At 45.2% G+C, this 13,986-nt stretch overlaps 1 protein-coding gene across 12 annotated transcripts in view; it reads right to left on the reverse strand.

Annotated features, from left to right (window-relative positions):
- The window catches only part of SYNE1 (spectrin repeat containing nuclear envelope protein 1), a 433,377-nt gene extending 419,758 nt beyond the window's left edge, over window positions 1-13,619 (reverse strand). For 6 of the 12 annotated variants that reach the window (XM_028510997.2, XM_036024910.1, XM_036024911.1 and 3 more), the window contains exons 1-2: window positions 13,132-13,617; window positions 4,007-4,295 (exon numbers count right to left, since the gene is read on the reverse strand). In XM_028510997.2, coding sequence (XP_028366798.1) covers window positions 4,007-4,073 — 67 coding nt within the window. In that variant the 5' untranslated portion in view covers window positions 4,074-4,295; window positions 13,132-13,617. Of the gene's footprint in view, window positions 1-4,006; window positions 4,296-12,604; window positions 12,839-13,131 lie in introns of those variants that run through there. The other 6 variants (XM_036024918.1, XM_036024914.1, XM_036024915.1 and 3 more) reach the window with 3 other exon arrangements.
- Between the last annotated feature and the right edge of the window lie 367 nt (window positions 13,620-13,986).

Consider the following 13,986-nt stretch of genomic DNA (forward strand, 5'->3'; position numbering starts at 1 on the left):
AAAATGTATATATTAATTGTGTGCATTTAAAATTTGAATGCCCCTGTATTGTGCTATTGCCCTGTATTGGCCTTTTAGGTTATGTTTAAATTGATAAAAGTTACGGAAACGCTCATTATTCTTAAGATCAAATGAAACCCTGCACTGCAGTGTGCCTGCTCATCCATAATTCAGGATCCCGCCTGAAACACTGTGTTCGGACAAGCACAAATATTGGCAACGGTGAAATACTGAATGGCTACAATGGCAGCTAAATTATGTAGCAATCTGTGTGTATGCTTTCATTTTCTAGCACTAGAAATAAAAATTAAAAGCAGAGAAACGGCCAACAATTATGGTTGTGAACCAAATAAGCAAAAGAGTAAAGCCAAGTTGCCATTATTCAAAGCTACATGCTTTTTTAAATTTTTTAAAAATGTTTAATGAATTTTACATTTAATTTATCTTTATTTTTTAAATTGAATTTATTGGGGTGACCTTGGTTAATAAAATTATATAGGTTTCAGGTGTACCACTCTGCAACACATCATCTATATATTGTAGTGTGTGTTCACAACCCAGGCCAAGTCTCCTTCCCTCACCTGCTTTATCCTCTCCTACCTCCTCCCACGCCCCTTCCCTCTGGTCATCACCACATGGGTGTCTACCTATGAGGGTACAAAGAAAAAAAACTACATGTTTTTGTTAGTGATACATGGATCTGATGTGACAATAAAACCCCAGAGAGGAGAAAAGCATTTGTTACCCAGATTATCCAGGCAAAGATAAGGAGATTCTAGAAGAACCTTCTTATGAATTTGAACTTTGAAAATAGCAACTTTGCCCTGGCTGGCGTAGCTCAGTGGATTGAGCGTGGGCTGCAAACCAAAGTGTCACAGGTTCGATTCCCAGTCAGGGTACATGCCTGGGTTGCAGGCCATGACCCCCAGCAACCGCACATTGATGTTTCTCTCTCTCTCTCTTTCTCCCTCCCTTCCCTCTCTGAAAATAAATAAATAAAATCTTAAAAAAAAAAAAAAAGAAAAGAAAATAGCAACTCTGGTTCTATTTAAGTTAATAGAAGATTATTTTTCCTCAAAGAAATTCCCTCATCTGTCTTAATGATCTGGGCAGTCATGCCAGTCCTCCATTTATAAAGGACACGGCCACTGGTTTGGAAGTTCCAGCAGGCAAGCAGGGTTACTAAATACGCTTGACTGAAGCCAGGTCTCGCCTTCCCGGGGAGGCTCTTGCTTGGGCCCGAAGCATCCGTGAGCTGCACAATGACGACTGAGAACAGGAGGAGACACGCACCTCGCCAGCTGAACCAGCAGAATTAACCCGGCAGATCAATATGCTAGCAGACAGATCTGCCAGATCCCCTTCTCTTCCAGCCGGTTCGTTTTGTTTCCACTGATGCAGGCGAGGCGAGTGGGCCCGTACAGACCTTACAGTTTGTAGCTACCATACGAATATGTGCTGTAGGCATGTGTATGTATATGTAGATATATACATATATACAATGAAGTCATTGATGCTTAAAGCTAATAATAACTATCTGGTGCTCAGGAATTTTATCTCTTTCTAAATTGTAAGATTTATTGTTCTAAATTTGTCAGGTACCTTTATGACATGTTATAACATTTTCTTTGACTAGAAAGGAAAAAAGTAATACAGTAAGTATAGTCACCGCACGATAAAATTACTAGTTTTATACAGCATATAATATATAAGACCATTATTATTCCCTGCCCCCCAAGTCTGAAATTTGCTGCACGTTTTCAGGTCTGTGCCTTCTCATTGAATTTTCTTCCATGGATATTGAAGCAGCTCACCATGCCACAGTGTTTACAGTTTCCAAAGCACCTTTTATCTATTGTCTCACTGAGCTTGACAACAATCCCAAGAGGGCTAGTCAGGAAAACAGTCCATGTTTTGCAAGTGGGGTCCCTAAACACATGGATGTTAACTAAGACATCCACTGCCACAGGTGTGGGATGGGGGTGGGGGATCCAATGTTTCCCCCACTCCATATATGGCTCCAGAAAAGCCTCTTATTGCCCTGACTGGTGTAGCTCAGTGGATTGGGCATCCTCCTTCAAACCAAAAGGTCACCTGTTCGATTCCGGGTCAGGGCACATGCCGGGTTGTGGGCCAGGTCCCCAGGTGGGGGCATGCAAGAGGCAACCAATCAATGTTTCTCTCGCACATCGATGTTTCACTCCCTCTCTTTCTCCCTCCTTTCCCCTCTTTTGAAAAATAAATAAAATCTTTTTAAAAAGCCACCTATAGATCCACCACAAAAAATATAAAATAAAACACTAAGCATCAGTATTCTCCTCTCACACCTGACCATCACCTTAAAAGAATTGTCATTCAAACCAAAATAGGAATAAAGTGGCTGGAAAATTAGAATCTGCCTCTGAATTAAGTTTTTTTTGAAATTTACTCTTTATTATTTCCCTTTATTGTGAATCTCACCCAGAGAATTTTCCCATTGAATAGACTCAAAGGAAAATCTGTTTTATTACCTAATTATCTTCTCCACAGCGTATAAGAAATCTGTAGGTTTCCTTTCCATCTTTTCAAAGATGAGAACACTGAGGCACAAGGTGCACTAAATGGCTCAGTAACTGTCACCCAAACACCAAGACAGACACAGAGGAACGAGCCCCAAGTTCAGCGTGCCAGCTCCCCGAGTAAAGATGTACGACTGAAACCGGAGATGCGTGGCAGCGGGCAGGCAGTCCCAGTCAGAGCTTTCTCCAGCTTACGGAGGAGGTCTGTGCCTGCACATTCAACAGAGACCTGTTCTTTCATCCAGCCAGGCTCCTCCTGGCATTTCAAGGGGGACCTTATGTGACAATAAACGTGAAGCAAGGATGACTCGCACTAAAGCATCAAACATCTGCGCAGTCACATGGCTGCAGGAACTTCTAGTTGGTGGTTTCTGGTCGGCTGGAGACACTCCCACTTTCTCGCATCTCCTGATTTCCTAAAGCTGGGAGCACGTTCTGGGCCACGATACCCAGATTTAAGCATTTGGTCTGTATTTGAAATGACACGTGCTTAACGAAAATGAATGCTGTGCGCATCGAGTCCGCTGCAAGCGGGAAATGTGGGGTAATGACAGCTTAATATGATGGCTGTGGTGCAAAACCACATTGGTCACTTCCTGGAGAGTCTAGAAAACCTGAAGGCCAAGCCTTAGCATTATGTTTAAGCTCTCTGGACAAAGACTAGAGCAAATCCTTGCTCACTTTGGTATTTTTACATCCTAAAAATACACACTTGAAGTGTAGGAGACATAGCATGGGGATTGTGACAGAGAAGCAATATTTTTATATCTAAGAGAAGAGGATCATTTTTATGGTTCAAGGGATATGCATGTTTAAAGACAATTCACAATTAGGAATTATTTATGAGCTGCCAGAACACTTCACTGTTAATTCTCTTCCAAAAACAATCTGTGTTTAAAGACAGAACTCTGATAAAGAAGGGATGCAGTCCACAGGCCACCACTAACCACTGACCCATCACGTCACTCCACTCTTTGGGCCCCTTTGCCTCCTGTTGCTTAAAGACTTTGTTATATTCCTAAGGGCTTTCTTGGTGGGGTAAGTAAGCTACTGGTTTACTTATTTGACAGTAACATATTATTTGTTGACAATTAACCTTATCAGGGCACTGTCACGGTGCTGTATTGTCATTTGTTATTGAAGAATAGTTTGCAATAACTGTGAATTCCCGTTGGACACTAAATAACCACGAAGATCACACTAACGCAGACAAAAAAAAACGTAATAAGAACTTTGTCTTTTTTGTACCTAGAGAAGACAGAATCTGAAAATAGCTTTGACTCATTTGAAAACACTGGGGTAAACAACATTTTGCTATTCCTTGTTATCGTTTCATAACATTGAACAAAAACACAAGGAAATTGAAAAGGTTCTGAGACACACGGGCACACAAAGTGTACTAAAAACAACCACCACCACCGAAACTAACGGGCGTTTCGGCCCCTCACCTTGCAGCCTTTGCATCACGTTGGCAATGTCCCGGGGTGACCGAGAGGCCGTCCTGGAGGCAGCCATGGCCCCGGCTGCAGCATGAAACCAACAGCAGGGACTCTTCGCTCAAGGCAAGGCAGGGCCCTGCCACTCTAGGAAACGCACTTGAGCTTCATTTGATCTCTGCGGTCCTAGAGCAACCCCAGGCACTTGCAGCAGTCGGTGAGGAGATGGCACCTCCAGAGATGAAACCACTTCTGTCTCTTCTTCTGTCTTAAGACTCTCCTCTTACAGAAACTCGGGAACCTGAGAGACAAATAGAAAATGGACAATATAAAAAAAATCCTCATAGGTCACCGTAGGGCTAAAATAAGAACTATTTCTATTCACTTTGAACACATGATTCATTACCAAGTGAAATGACTAATGTGATAATACTTATTATAAACTATCAAGTGCCAGGCACATACTAGGAACTTTTATGATAGTTGATGAAAACTAATACACACCACACACAAGACATATCCAATAAAATGAGGAGCTAAAAGGAGAAATGTTCACTTTTATTTCATGTTTTCTTTTTAAACTATATACTTTTTCCCATTGATCTGTGAAAGTGAAAGTACTTGAACCACCAAGTTCTCTGTCTCCTTGCTCACAGTTCTCCTGCCTAGGCCGTGGCAGCCTGCTTTTCACAATGTATTTTGCCATTTTTTTCTGTACACTTTCCAGGAATGAAATAAAATCTTAGCTCCTAACACCAATTTGATGAATTAACACAGAGAAATGTAAAAGTATTGCATTCTAAAATTTTGAGTTTCAAATATTCTAAATTTAGATGTCAAAAATAGGTTTGATTTAGTGTTCTTTCTCTCCGTATAGAAAGATTTTAAAGCAAGTTGCAAGGCTGCATTAGGGGTGGGTTAAGCAGACAAGACAATTTCCTTCTAACTTCTTCCTGAGTTCTCTGCTTTAGTCGACTCCAATTCATAATTCTTCACTGGGGGAGGGGAAGAAGAGGTAGGAAAGCAACTGTTGAAACCTTGGCATTGAGACATGTACTTAGAACAAGAATTTTCTAACCTTAGCGTTAGCTGAAGAGAAGATCTTGACCCAAATCGACTAACTAGTCACAGAAAGAAGAGGAGAGTGCCAGATACACCCAGAGGAAGGAACTTAACCACAGGGCCAGACCAAGGGGGGCCATGTGAGAGCGACACCCTATTACAGGTCCCACTCATGCCTGCGTCAGGATGACCAGGGCGAAGGAAAGGAATGCAGCTGGGGCGGGGGAGGATGATAAAAGCAAAACTGAAAAGACAACGCAGCACGTGTATGTGTGATGGTCCACCTGCCAAAAGGAAAAAAGAAAGTAAGAGGAGTCTATGAGTGCTATCAAAAATTACATCAGAACCGGATTGCATACAAACAGTATTATCTATGAAAGGTTGGTTCAGTAGTAATGTGTAATTACAGTGGACTTTAAGATGTCATTGTTAATATTAGTATATAATGGTTTCCAGTTAGAATGCACAAATGCGAAGCTGACAGTAATATTGTTTTTACCAAGGATTACCATTTTGAAGAGGATGCAACACGCTGCACACTGCTACTGCCCCATATGAGACAGCATCACAAAGGTGCACTGGAGCAAGAAACGTGTCGTGGTCACTTAGCAAGTTAGGGGACAGGGCTGAGGGTAAGAAATAGCGTTAATTGGTGAAAAGGCAGAGCCACACTTCTCTTGGCTCCTTGAAAGGATAACTACTAGATGCATTTAGAACCAATACTCGGCCGCTTCTGGGCTGGAGGGTGCTTCTCAGGGGGTAGCTCTCCAAGAGATTCTCCGAGAAATAACTGCTCATGGCTGGCCCATCATGCATCCAGGCCCGCAGGCCTGCCGCAGTTGTGTGCCCATTAGCAGCCTTCAGCTCTGGGGAAAACGATTCCACCTGCCCACATACGAAAGCTGCCTTAATTTGAAAACTAATAGACAGTGAGGAGTGCCTGAGAAATCTTAAAAGTGGCTCTCTAAGGTGTCATACAGTTAGGTTCTCCAAATGCAATCCTGAGACTTTCTGAAGTCTACCTCTCTACCTACATACATACAAAGCAGGGGTGAAGAAAGAAATTCATTTTAATTCGGATATCCCACACCACGCCAGGCTCAGGCCTGGCGTTCACGGAGGATTAAGACATGGCCACTGCCATCGATCAAGACCCATGGAATTAAAAGTGATTTTTTAAAAAGATTTTATTTATTTTTTAGAGAAGGAAGGGAGGGAGGGAGAGAGAGAGAGAGAGAGAGAAACATCAATGTGCAGTTGCTGAGGATTATGGCCTGCAACCCAGGAATGTACCCTGGCTGGGAATCGAACCTGGGGCACTTTGGTTCCCGGCCTGCGCTCAATCCACTGAGCTACGCCAGCCAGGGCTTTAAAAGTGATTTTTTTAAGTCATGGCCTTATAGATCCCCATGTTTCTACCCTCTTCCAGTTCACATTCATGTTACACAGTAGATTAATACTGAAATATGTATCTCTTCTTCCCTCCGTGGTTTGAAACCACATTGAGCTCAGAATGTCTCTGCTGTATCCACCCTCAGCTTCTGCATCCAGTTGCACGGCTACAGTATAGATAACACACTCTGAGTGTCAGAGTCCAGTGATGGGGGTACGAAGATGGGTAGGACACATCATCTCCTTCGCTGAGGAGCTTAGAACATAGTCAGAGATATAACAGAAAAGATAATATATCGATACCATGGATATGTGCAAATATGCTGATGAGGGATTCAAGAAATGGGCACTGAGCCAATCCAGAAGTTCTGAAAAGTATCCTGGGAGGGAGCTAACCCCCTGAACTGAGTCTTGGTAAATAAGCTAGAGTTACTAAAAGGTGGAAAATATGAAACATGCATTGCAGGCAGAATGAGTGGCTGGAGGAAAGGCATGGGCACGAGAAACAGCGCGATTCTGTGTGACACCAGCGAGCACAGACAGTGACGCGCTCCTCCACCAGCTGCCAATCTGGAGCCGAGCGTGGAGAAGCAGCTGTGGCCCTCTGTGCCCTGCTCAGAAGTGGATCCTAACTCTCAAGGAGGCGGCAGGAAGTGACTGATGGATTTTGAGCTGGAAGTGACCAGGTATGACTTGGATTATTGCAGCTATAGTGTTAAAGGGGATATTTGAGGAAGACAAGGCTGGAAGACACAGGAAGCTCACGTCGAAGGGTATCTCAGAGTCCAAGTGGGAGACGACGAGAGACTAAGACAGTACAGTAAGCAGATGGTAAAACCACCCCTCAGAAACATAGGAGGCAAAGTGTGCAGGACTTGGCGACTGGTCAGGGTTGGGAGATGGGGAGTGAGAGGTGGGGCTGAGGGTATTGCAGAAGATTCGCGGGACCGTGACTTGAGATTCTGTGGGCCATGGTGCCGTCAGCTGAGCTCAGCAATACAAGGACTTGCATATATTTTCCTTCCCAATGTTTTTACTTCAAACCTTCATATCCTGGCTTATCAATTCTTCATTGCACCTTCGCATCCCCCCTCTGCAACGCACTCTCATCTGAAGAAATGGGAAGGATCTCTACGTACCGGGCCCAGGACTCACACCCTGCTTGAAACCTCCTTCCGCAGAGCACCGCCCGTTTGGCACTTTTCTCTCTCAGCTCCTCCAAGACTCCCAGTCTATACTATTATACGCATGATTTGTCTTGTATTTGTCACCATGATCAGTCTCCTCTCACTCAAACTAGACCATGAACACTTTGCAGGTACAGAGATCACAAGTCTTATGGCTTGGACGTCCCACCCACTGACACCAAGTATATCCCCGAGCACATCTTAGTCCTTGATACATTTTTGTTTTATCAAATCAAGTTCCTAATACTTTACCTCTATAAGACAACCCCCAGCAAACCCCTTCTTCCCCACTGCAAAACAAGTTGATGCAACATCCTTCCTATTTTAGACACAAGATAAAATATTTTGTACGTATGCACATATTTCCTCTTTTGAGAAATTACGATACTCTTGCATTATACTGATACTTTAACTTAGAATGGTATATGATTTGATTCTAAAAAGTTGAATTAAGCCCTGGCTGGCGTAGCTCAGTGGATTGAGCATGGGCTGTGAACCAAAGTGTCGCAGGTTCGATTCCCAGTCAGGGTACCTGCCTGGGTTGCAGGCCATGACCCCCAGCAACCATACATTGATGTTTCTCCCTATCTCTCTCCCTTTCCTCTCTAAAAATAAATAAATCAAATCTTTAAAAAAAGTTGAATTAATAAAATAAAGATAATAAAAGGAACCTGGAAATTATAATCTATGAGTTTTCGGTTCGACTTTGTTCCAACTAGCTGGGTGATTGGGAGCTGGTTCTATGGTCAGAGGACCTCAACAGCTGCCCGTCATGGGGAGCCTGGTGCTGTGAACTCACTCACTGAGGACTCAAAAGACAGGCTGAGTCCACATTCTGTCTCTTGTTGTCCGTGTGACCTTAAGAAAAGTGAACTTTTCCGAGTGCTTGTTTCTTCATCTGTAAAAGGAAGTAATTTTATGCTAGTCAGTTTAATTTTATCCTGCATAAATTAAGGTAGAAACACTCTATGTATAATGTTCTTAGCAGATTATCTGGCATGCAGTGGAGTTTCAGCCAATAACTGCCCCCCCCACCCCGTTTTCCTTCCCCTACCCTCGGTTTCTCTACCGCAATTTGACAGTAGCCTAGAGTGAAGACATGCTCTCAAGTGTGCTTTTCAGTTCCAAAACCAGCGGCAGCACAAGTGACAGCTAAGACAACTACTGGTACAAGGTCATGCGATCTTCAAGTTCACTCCCTGCACTGACTGACTGATTGATTCCCTAGCAGTGGTGGTGGGTGTGACCTGTGGACCCAGAAATCAGAGGAGGCTTCGACACTGTCAAGATGCTCCCTAGTCCCAGGGTAATCAAAAGAGCTTTAATAGGTGCAGGACATAGTAATAGCTCATTTAATAGGTGAGGGGTAGGGGAAGGGGAAGGGAACGATGAGTGCTGGGAGGGAAAGGGGGAATGAAATGGACATTGCTGGGTTTGGGACCAATGAGCAGTCTCGGCACCATTTCCAAATCTTCCCAGCAGAAAGGAACTGAGATTACCATGTAGCTAAGCACATCTACCATACCTAGCAGAGAGGTAAGGTTCTTGTATTTATTATTTCATAGAGCAAAAATGTGCTGAGAAACTCTTTGACAATGGCACTAAGTAAATAGCAGTGAACGAGCCAGATAAGCCCCTCTCAGAGCTCACGTACCAGAGGAGGAGAGGATAAATCAACATGACAACGAAGTAGAGTGAGTGGTCTAATGGAGAAACACAGGGTTCTGTGGAAACAAGCTGAATGCTCAATCAATAACCATTTGCTGTATTTATTGAGCAGGATGCAGAGGGATTTTAAACGACCTGCTATGTGGGACTCTCCCGTCTAAACAACGTACTCTTCTTAACACCAGCACCTGTGGGGAGCACAGCCGCAAGTCACCCCAAGGCGACCTTTCCGGGCTGAGCAAGCAGAGTGGACAACTGGCTACTAAAGCAATCTCTCATTTGTGCTCCCAAAAAGGAATACGTGAAAAAAAAAACTCTAGAAGAAACACGACTAGGTCACAAGAATACATCTTAAAGCAATGCAACTAAATTTTTAGGCATGAGGGAGCCACAGCAGACACTTGCAAACCCTGCCACGACCAGAGATGATATGGCTCATTTCCAACGGAAAAAAGATGAACTGACACCATCAAGCATAGACGGATTCTCAGCGCTTTGCTGGAGTATATGTGAAGTCTGGATATTTCTTAATCAGCTAGCTAAGAATGTTCAAGAATAGCACTGCTATTAACATCTACTATTAAACAAAAATAAGAAAGCTAATGAATACATTTCAACCTCCTTCTATGTAAGTTCTTTGCCGGAATGAGTTCCGTAAGTGTCTAATTTTAAATTTAATTATTGTTTTTCTCTATTCACCCTTTAGTGATGGTACTAATTAATAAAAAAAACTAAGATGGCTAAATGGTCTAAAGATGGAAGATGGATAAAGGGAAGAAGAGGAACACCCTGGAGTTATTATAAATATAGCACTAATGTATGTGTGGGGCTATCCGTGAGTAGTGCTGGTGATTATTCACTGATATGAGATATTCGGGGAAACCTCAGAATTGGGCCTTACCCTGGAAGAGCAAAAACACAAACCTGTCATCAAAAGACAAAGTACAGAACTCCCTGTCCTAAAAGATACCGTGTCATAATTCCACTTCGGTTTTGTGAGCTTGGAGTGTTAATCGTGCCCAGAGACATCAGCTACCTTTCTACCAGACCCTGCTAGAGTCCATACCACGCTCCTTGCCAAGCACTGGCTCTCGTCAGGGTAGCCCACAAGGGAGGACCCACGCGCACACTGTAGAGGAAGAGAAACTCAGATTTCCTCACAGGGGAACCCAGGGTCCTGTGCCTGTCACCTTCAGGCCACAGGGTGTGGCCTTAGCGTCTAGAGTGGGAACCACCCAAGAAAATGCTACCAACCTTGCCCCATCGTGAGCTTTGTACATCCTGTTACAATTACACCTCCTCTCATTTCCAAGAAGCTGTTGCATAATTATCAGAGAGCAGGCCCTAGGGTAGCACATTACATGTGCCATTCAAGCAATTCTCAAAAATTGTTAAATGGCAAACTACCTTTCTCCTGTCCCTACTCCTTTGCAGGAGAGAATCAAGTGAGAACTCTTGATATGGGGACAATGATGACAGAAATAAACCAGTGTGAAGAATCTTTAGTTAAGAAAGATCATCAGCCATAAAAAGGAAAAAAAAGTTACCCTTTGCGACAGCATGGATGGATCTGGAGAACATAATGCTAAGCGAAATAAGCGAGTCACAGAAAGACAAATACCATATGATTTCACTCATATGTGGGATCTAATGAACAAACTGAACTAACAAGCAAAACAGAGACAGACTCGTAGATAGAGAGCAGGATGGCAGCTAAGGAGGGAGGGGTAGAGGGTAGAGGGATTGAGCAAAATAGCAAAAAAGGACTCATGGGCCTGAATAACACTGTGGTGTTTTCGGGGGGTGGGGAAGGGGGATATAAGGGAACCAAATGATAATGGGGAAAAAGTACAATAAAATAAATTAATTCATTTAAAAACAGAAAGATAGACTATAATACAAAAGCTGAACAAATATTTTCAAAGGCCAGCAAATAGTATCCGAGTCAGCCAAGATGTGCCTTTATCTTCTGCGTGAACCATATTAAGTTAGCCTTGGTCTGGCACATTTTATTCTAAATTCGCCACAAAGTAATGAACAGATTCAAAGAATGAACAGATCCAAACACACACACACACACACACACACACACACACACTAGATGTGGGCTATTACACTGTTCTGGTGATGTCAGGAACTTTTTATCCGCACTATTAACCTTTTTCATGATGGGGAACAGCAAGCCTCTCAAAGAACCAGCCTCATGACTCATGGTTAAATCAGCATTTTATGCACGTGAGGGTCATATTAATAACCTTTGTCTAATTGAGAATCGCTACACTTTCTCTCGGATAGGTCTGGCTTCTGTATGCAAATGTTTCCTTTGGGAAGGCGGCTCACAGGGGAGGGCCAACATAGGCAGCAATAAAAACAATAATCATGTTGAACTTTCTTAACCTTCAAAGGAAAACTGCAGCTACATCCACGTTATCCCCTCGGAACTGGGAAGCTAAGAAGTGCACATTCCAGGATGCTGAGGCCGGTGTCACGGCTGATGCTTCTCGCTGGGCTGGCCCTGCCTCTATGTATGGAAGGGGGCCTGAACTGGCGGCATCCACGATGTCACCGAGGCAGCGCAGGGCACCCGAGTTGCAAAGGGCTCTCTTTGCTTTGCTGCGGATGGCGGCTTTATTCTGCACTATTTTCCTGCCCTTTGCCTTGCACCTGCCGCCCTGGGAAACACCATTTCACAGAACTCCTCCGGCAGCAATGCAAAATCTCCGTCTGGAGAGGAGATGAAAGTTATCTTGCCCTCTAGCGTAGGCTCTCCCTGGAAGCATTTGCTAGGTGGCGGCTGAGTCAAGTCTGAAGCCTGGGCCTCCGCTCAGGCTTCCAGCCCCGGGCTGTGCGACCCATTCCCCCTCCCCCAGCCCTTCCTAAAATAGTCAGGGGTGGAGGAAGGGAGGCTCCTAGAATGCGTTCCACGCCCTACATCTCCCATCTGATAGTAGCAACAGTGCCGACCATCACAATAAGAGGGTGGCTGCCTTTTGCTTCTTCATCATTGGAGCCTAAAGATGTGCCACGAGCGGAAATGACAAGTCGGGGGGGGGGGATATTAATAGGGACAGCTACGTACAAGATGCCAGGAGCACGCTCCTCACCTATCCCCTCATCCAAGAGTGTCTGTCACACGTACACACACCACTGCCACCATCACCCCCTCCTTCCCATCAAGCACGCACAACCCGAGCGTGCAAGTACAAACTTGCTTGCAATTTTGTCTGCAATTTCTTCGGCTTGCACCCACATTCCCATTCCCTTGACTCCTTTCCCCTACCTCCGCCCCCTTGCCTTTTACCTTCTCTCTCCCCGGGGCTGCTTCAGGTTCCAGGCAGCGCCGCGAGCGAATGGCCAGCCGCGGTCTCCGCAGCCCCGGGCGCGGTTGCAGGGCTGCGGGAAGCCGGGCTACCCCGGTTACTGTTACGGAGTACAACACGCCGGGCCAGCTCCGGATCCGCAGCCGCGCTCCCCCGGGCTCGCTCGCACACACTCGCTCACTCTGCGCCCAGCTGCTCCGCGCGACTCTACCCTCCCTCTCCAATCGGGTCCTCCTTCCGGATGCACCCTGGGGTTTTAGGCCTCCCCCTCCACCCCCTGCACACACCCCCCCACTCCAGACACACACTAATGCTCCTTTCTGAGGGGGAGGTTGGGTGGTGGGTTCAATCCCCAGGTCAGCCCCCGCACTATCCTGAGTCGCCACACCCCTCCCGGCCCCAAGCCCCACTCCCGGTGCCAGGCGCCCTGCGCCAGGCTCCAGGTTGCGCTGGTCCCTGGAGGGAGCAGAGGAGGGAGCCTGGAAGCTGTCTGGCAGGCCTGCCTTACCTCCTGCAGATGCACGGCCTCAGGCGTTTCTCCGCAGCTGCAAAGCCAGTGCTGTAACCCACCCTCTGGGTGAGCTTTTCCGCGGGGTTCACCTCCCAGGAGTTGAGGAGGAAGGAAATGGCCGAGAGCCCCAGCAAGAAGATGCGCTGCACCGGCTGCTAACTTTTGGCCTGGGTTTCCACTGCTAGGTTGACCTTTTGGAGCAGAACCTATCTTGAAAGGCTGGGGAAGTGCCCCGATGGTCCCAGGAAGGAAGTGATGCAGTTCAATAAGAACATTCCACCGGCCCCTTCTACAACGACTTTCAAAAAGATAATAACAGCTGACCTTTGGACTGTCAAAGCAGCAGCAAATGTAATTTTGGGGACACTAGCCAGACTTTACAGGGTTTTGTTATTGCTGTTTGTAAAGCTTAGCTCTCTCCAGAAGGAACTTCACGTCTTAATCATATTTATTCCTGATTATTCATGAAGATGATGCTGAAGAACTGCCTGCACTTTTTTCAGATGCACCATTTCAGTCTGTTTGAGTCTTTCACCGCAGGTCCTCATTGTGGAGGAGAGATCCCGGTGTTGCCTAGTAGCATCGGGAGAATTATTTTGTTGTGGTTTTATGGTTTCCAAGCAAAGTCAAACACAGTCTCTCTTGACCGACAATGAGGTCCAAGTCCAACAGGACTGTGACAAGTAAAATAATTGAAACTATGTCGCAATCATCTTAAGCATAATAATTACGCCCTCGGATTCTCAATCTGAACAAAAAACAGTTTTCTACCCTCCAAATTTGCTGAATGGAAGGGCTGGCTTACGAAGCAAAAGTTTCTCTGTCCCTCACTCGCCGCTGCCAACACATCGC

The sequence above is a fragment of the Phyllostomus discolor genome, chromosome 4 (genome assembly GCF_004126475.2).
Source record: "Phyllostomus discolor isolate MPI-MPIP mPhyDis1 chromosome 4, mPhyDis1.pri.v3, whole genome shotgun sequence".
NCBI lineage: Eukaryota > Metazoa > Chordata > Mammalia > Chiroptera > Phyllostomidae > Phyllostomus > Phyllostomus discolor.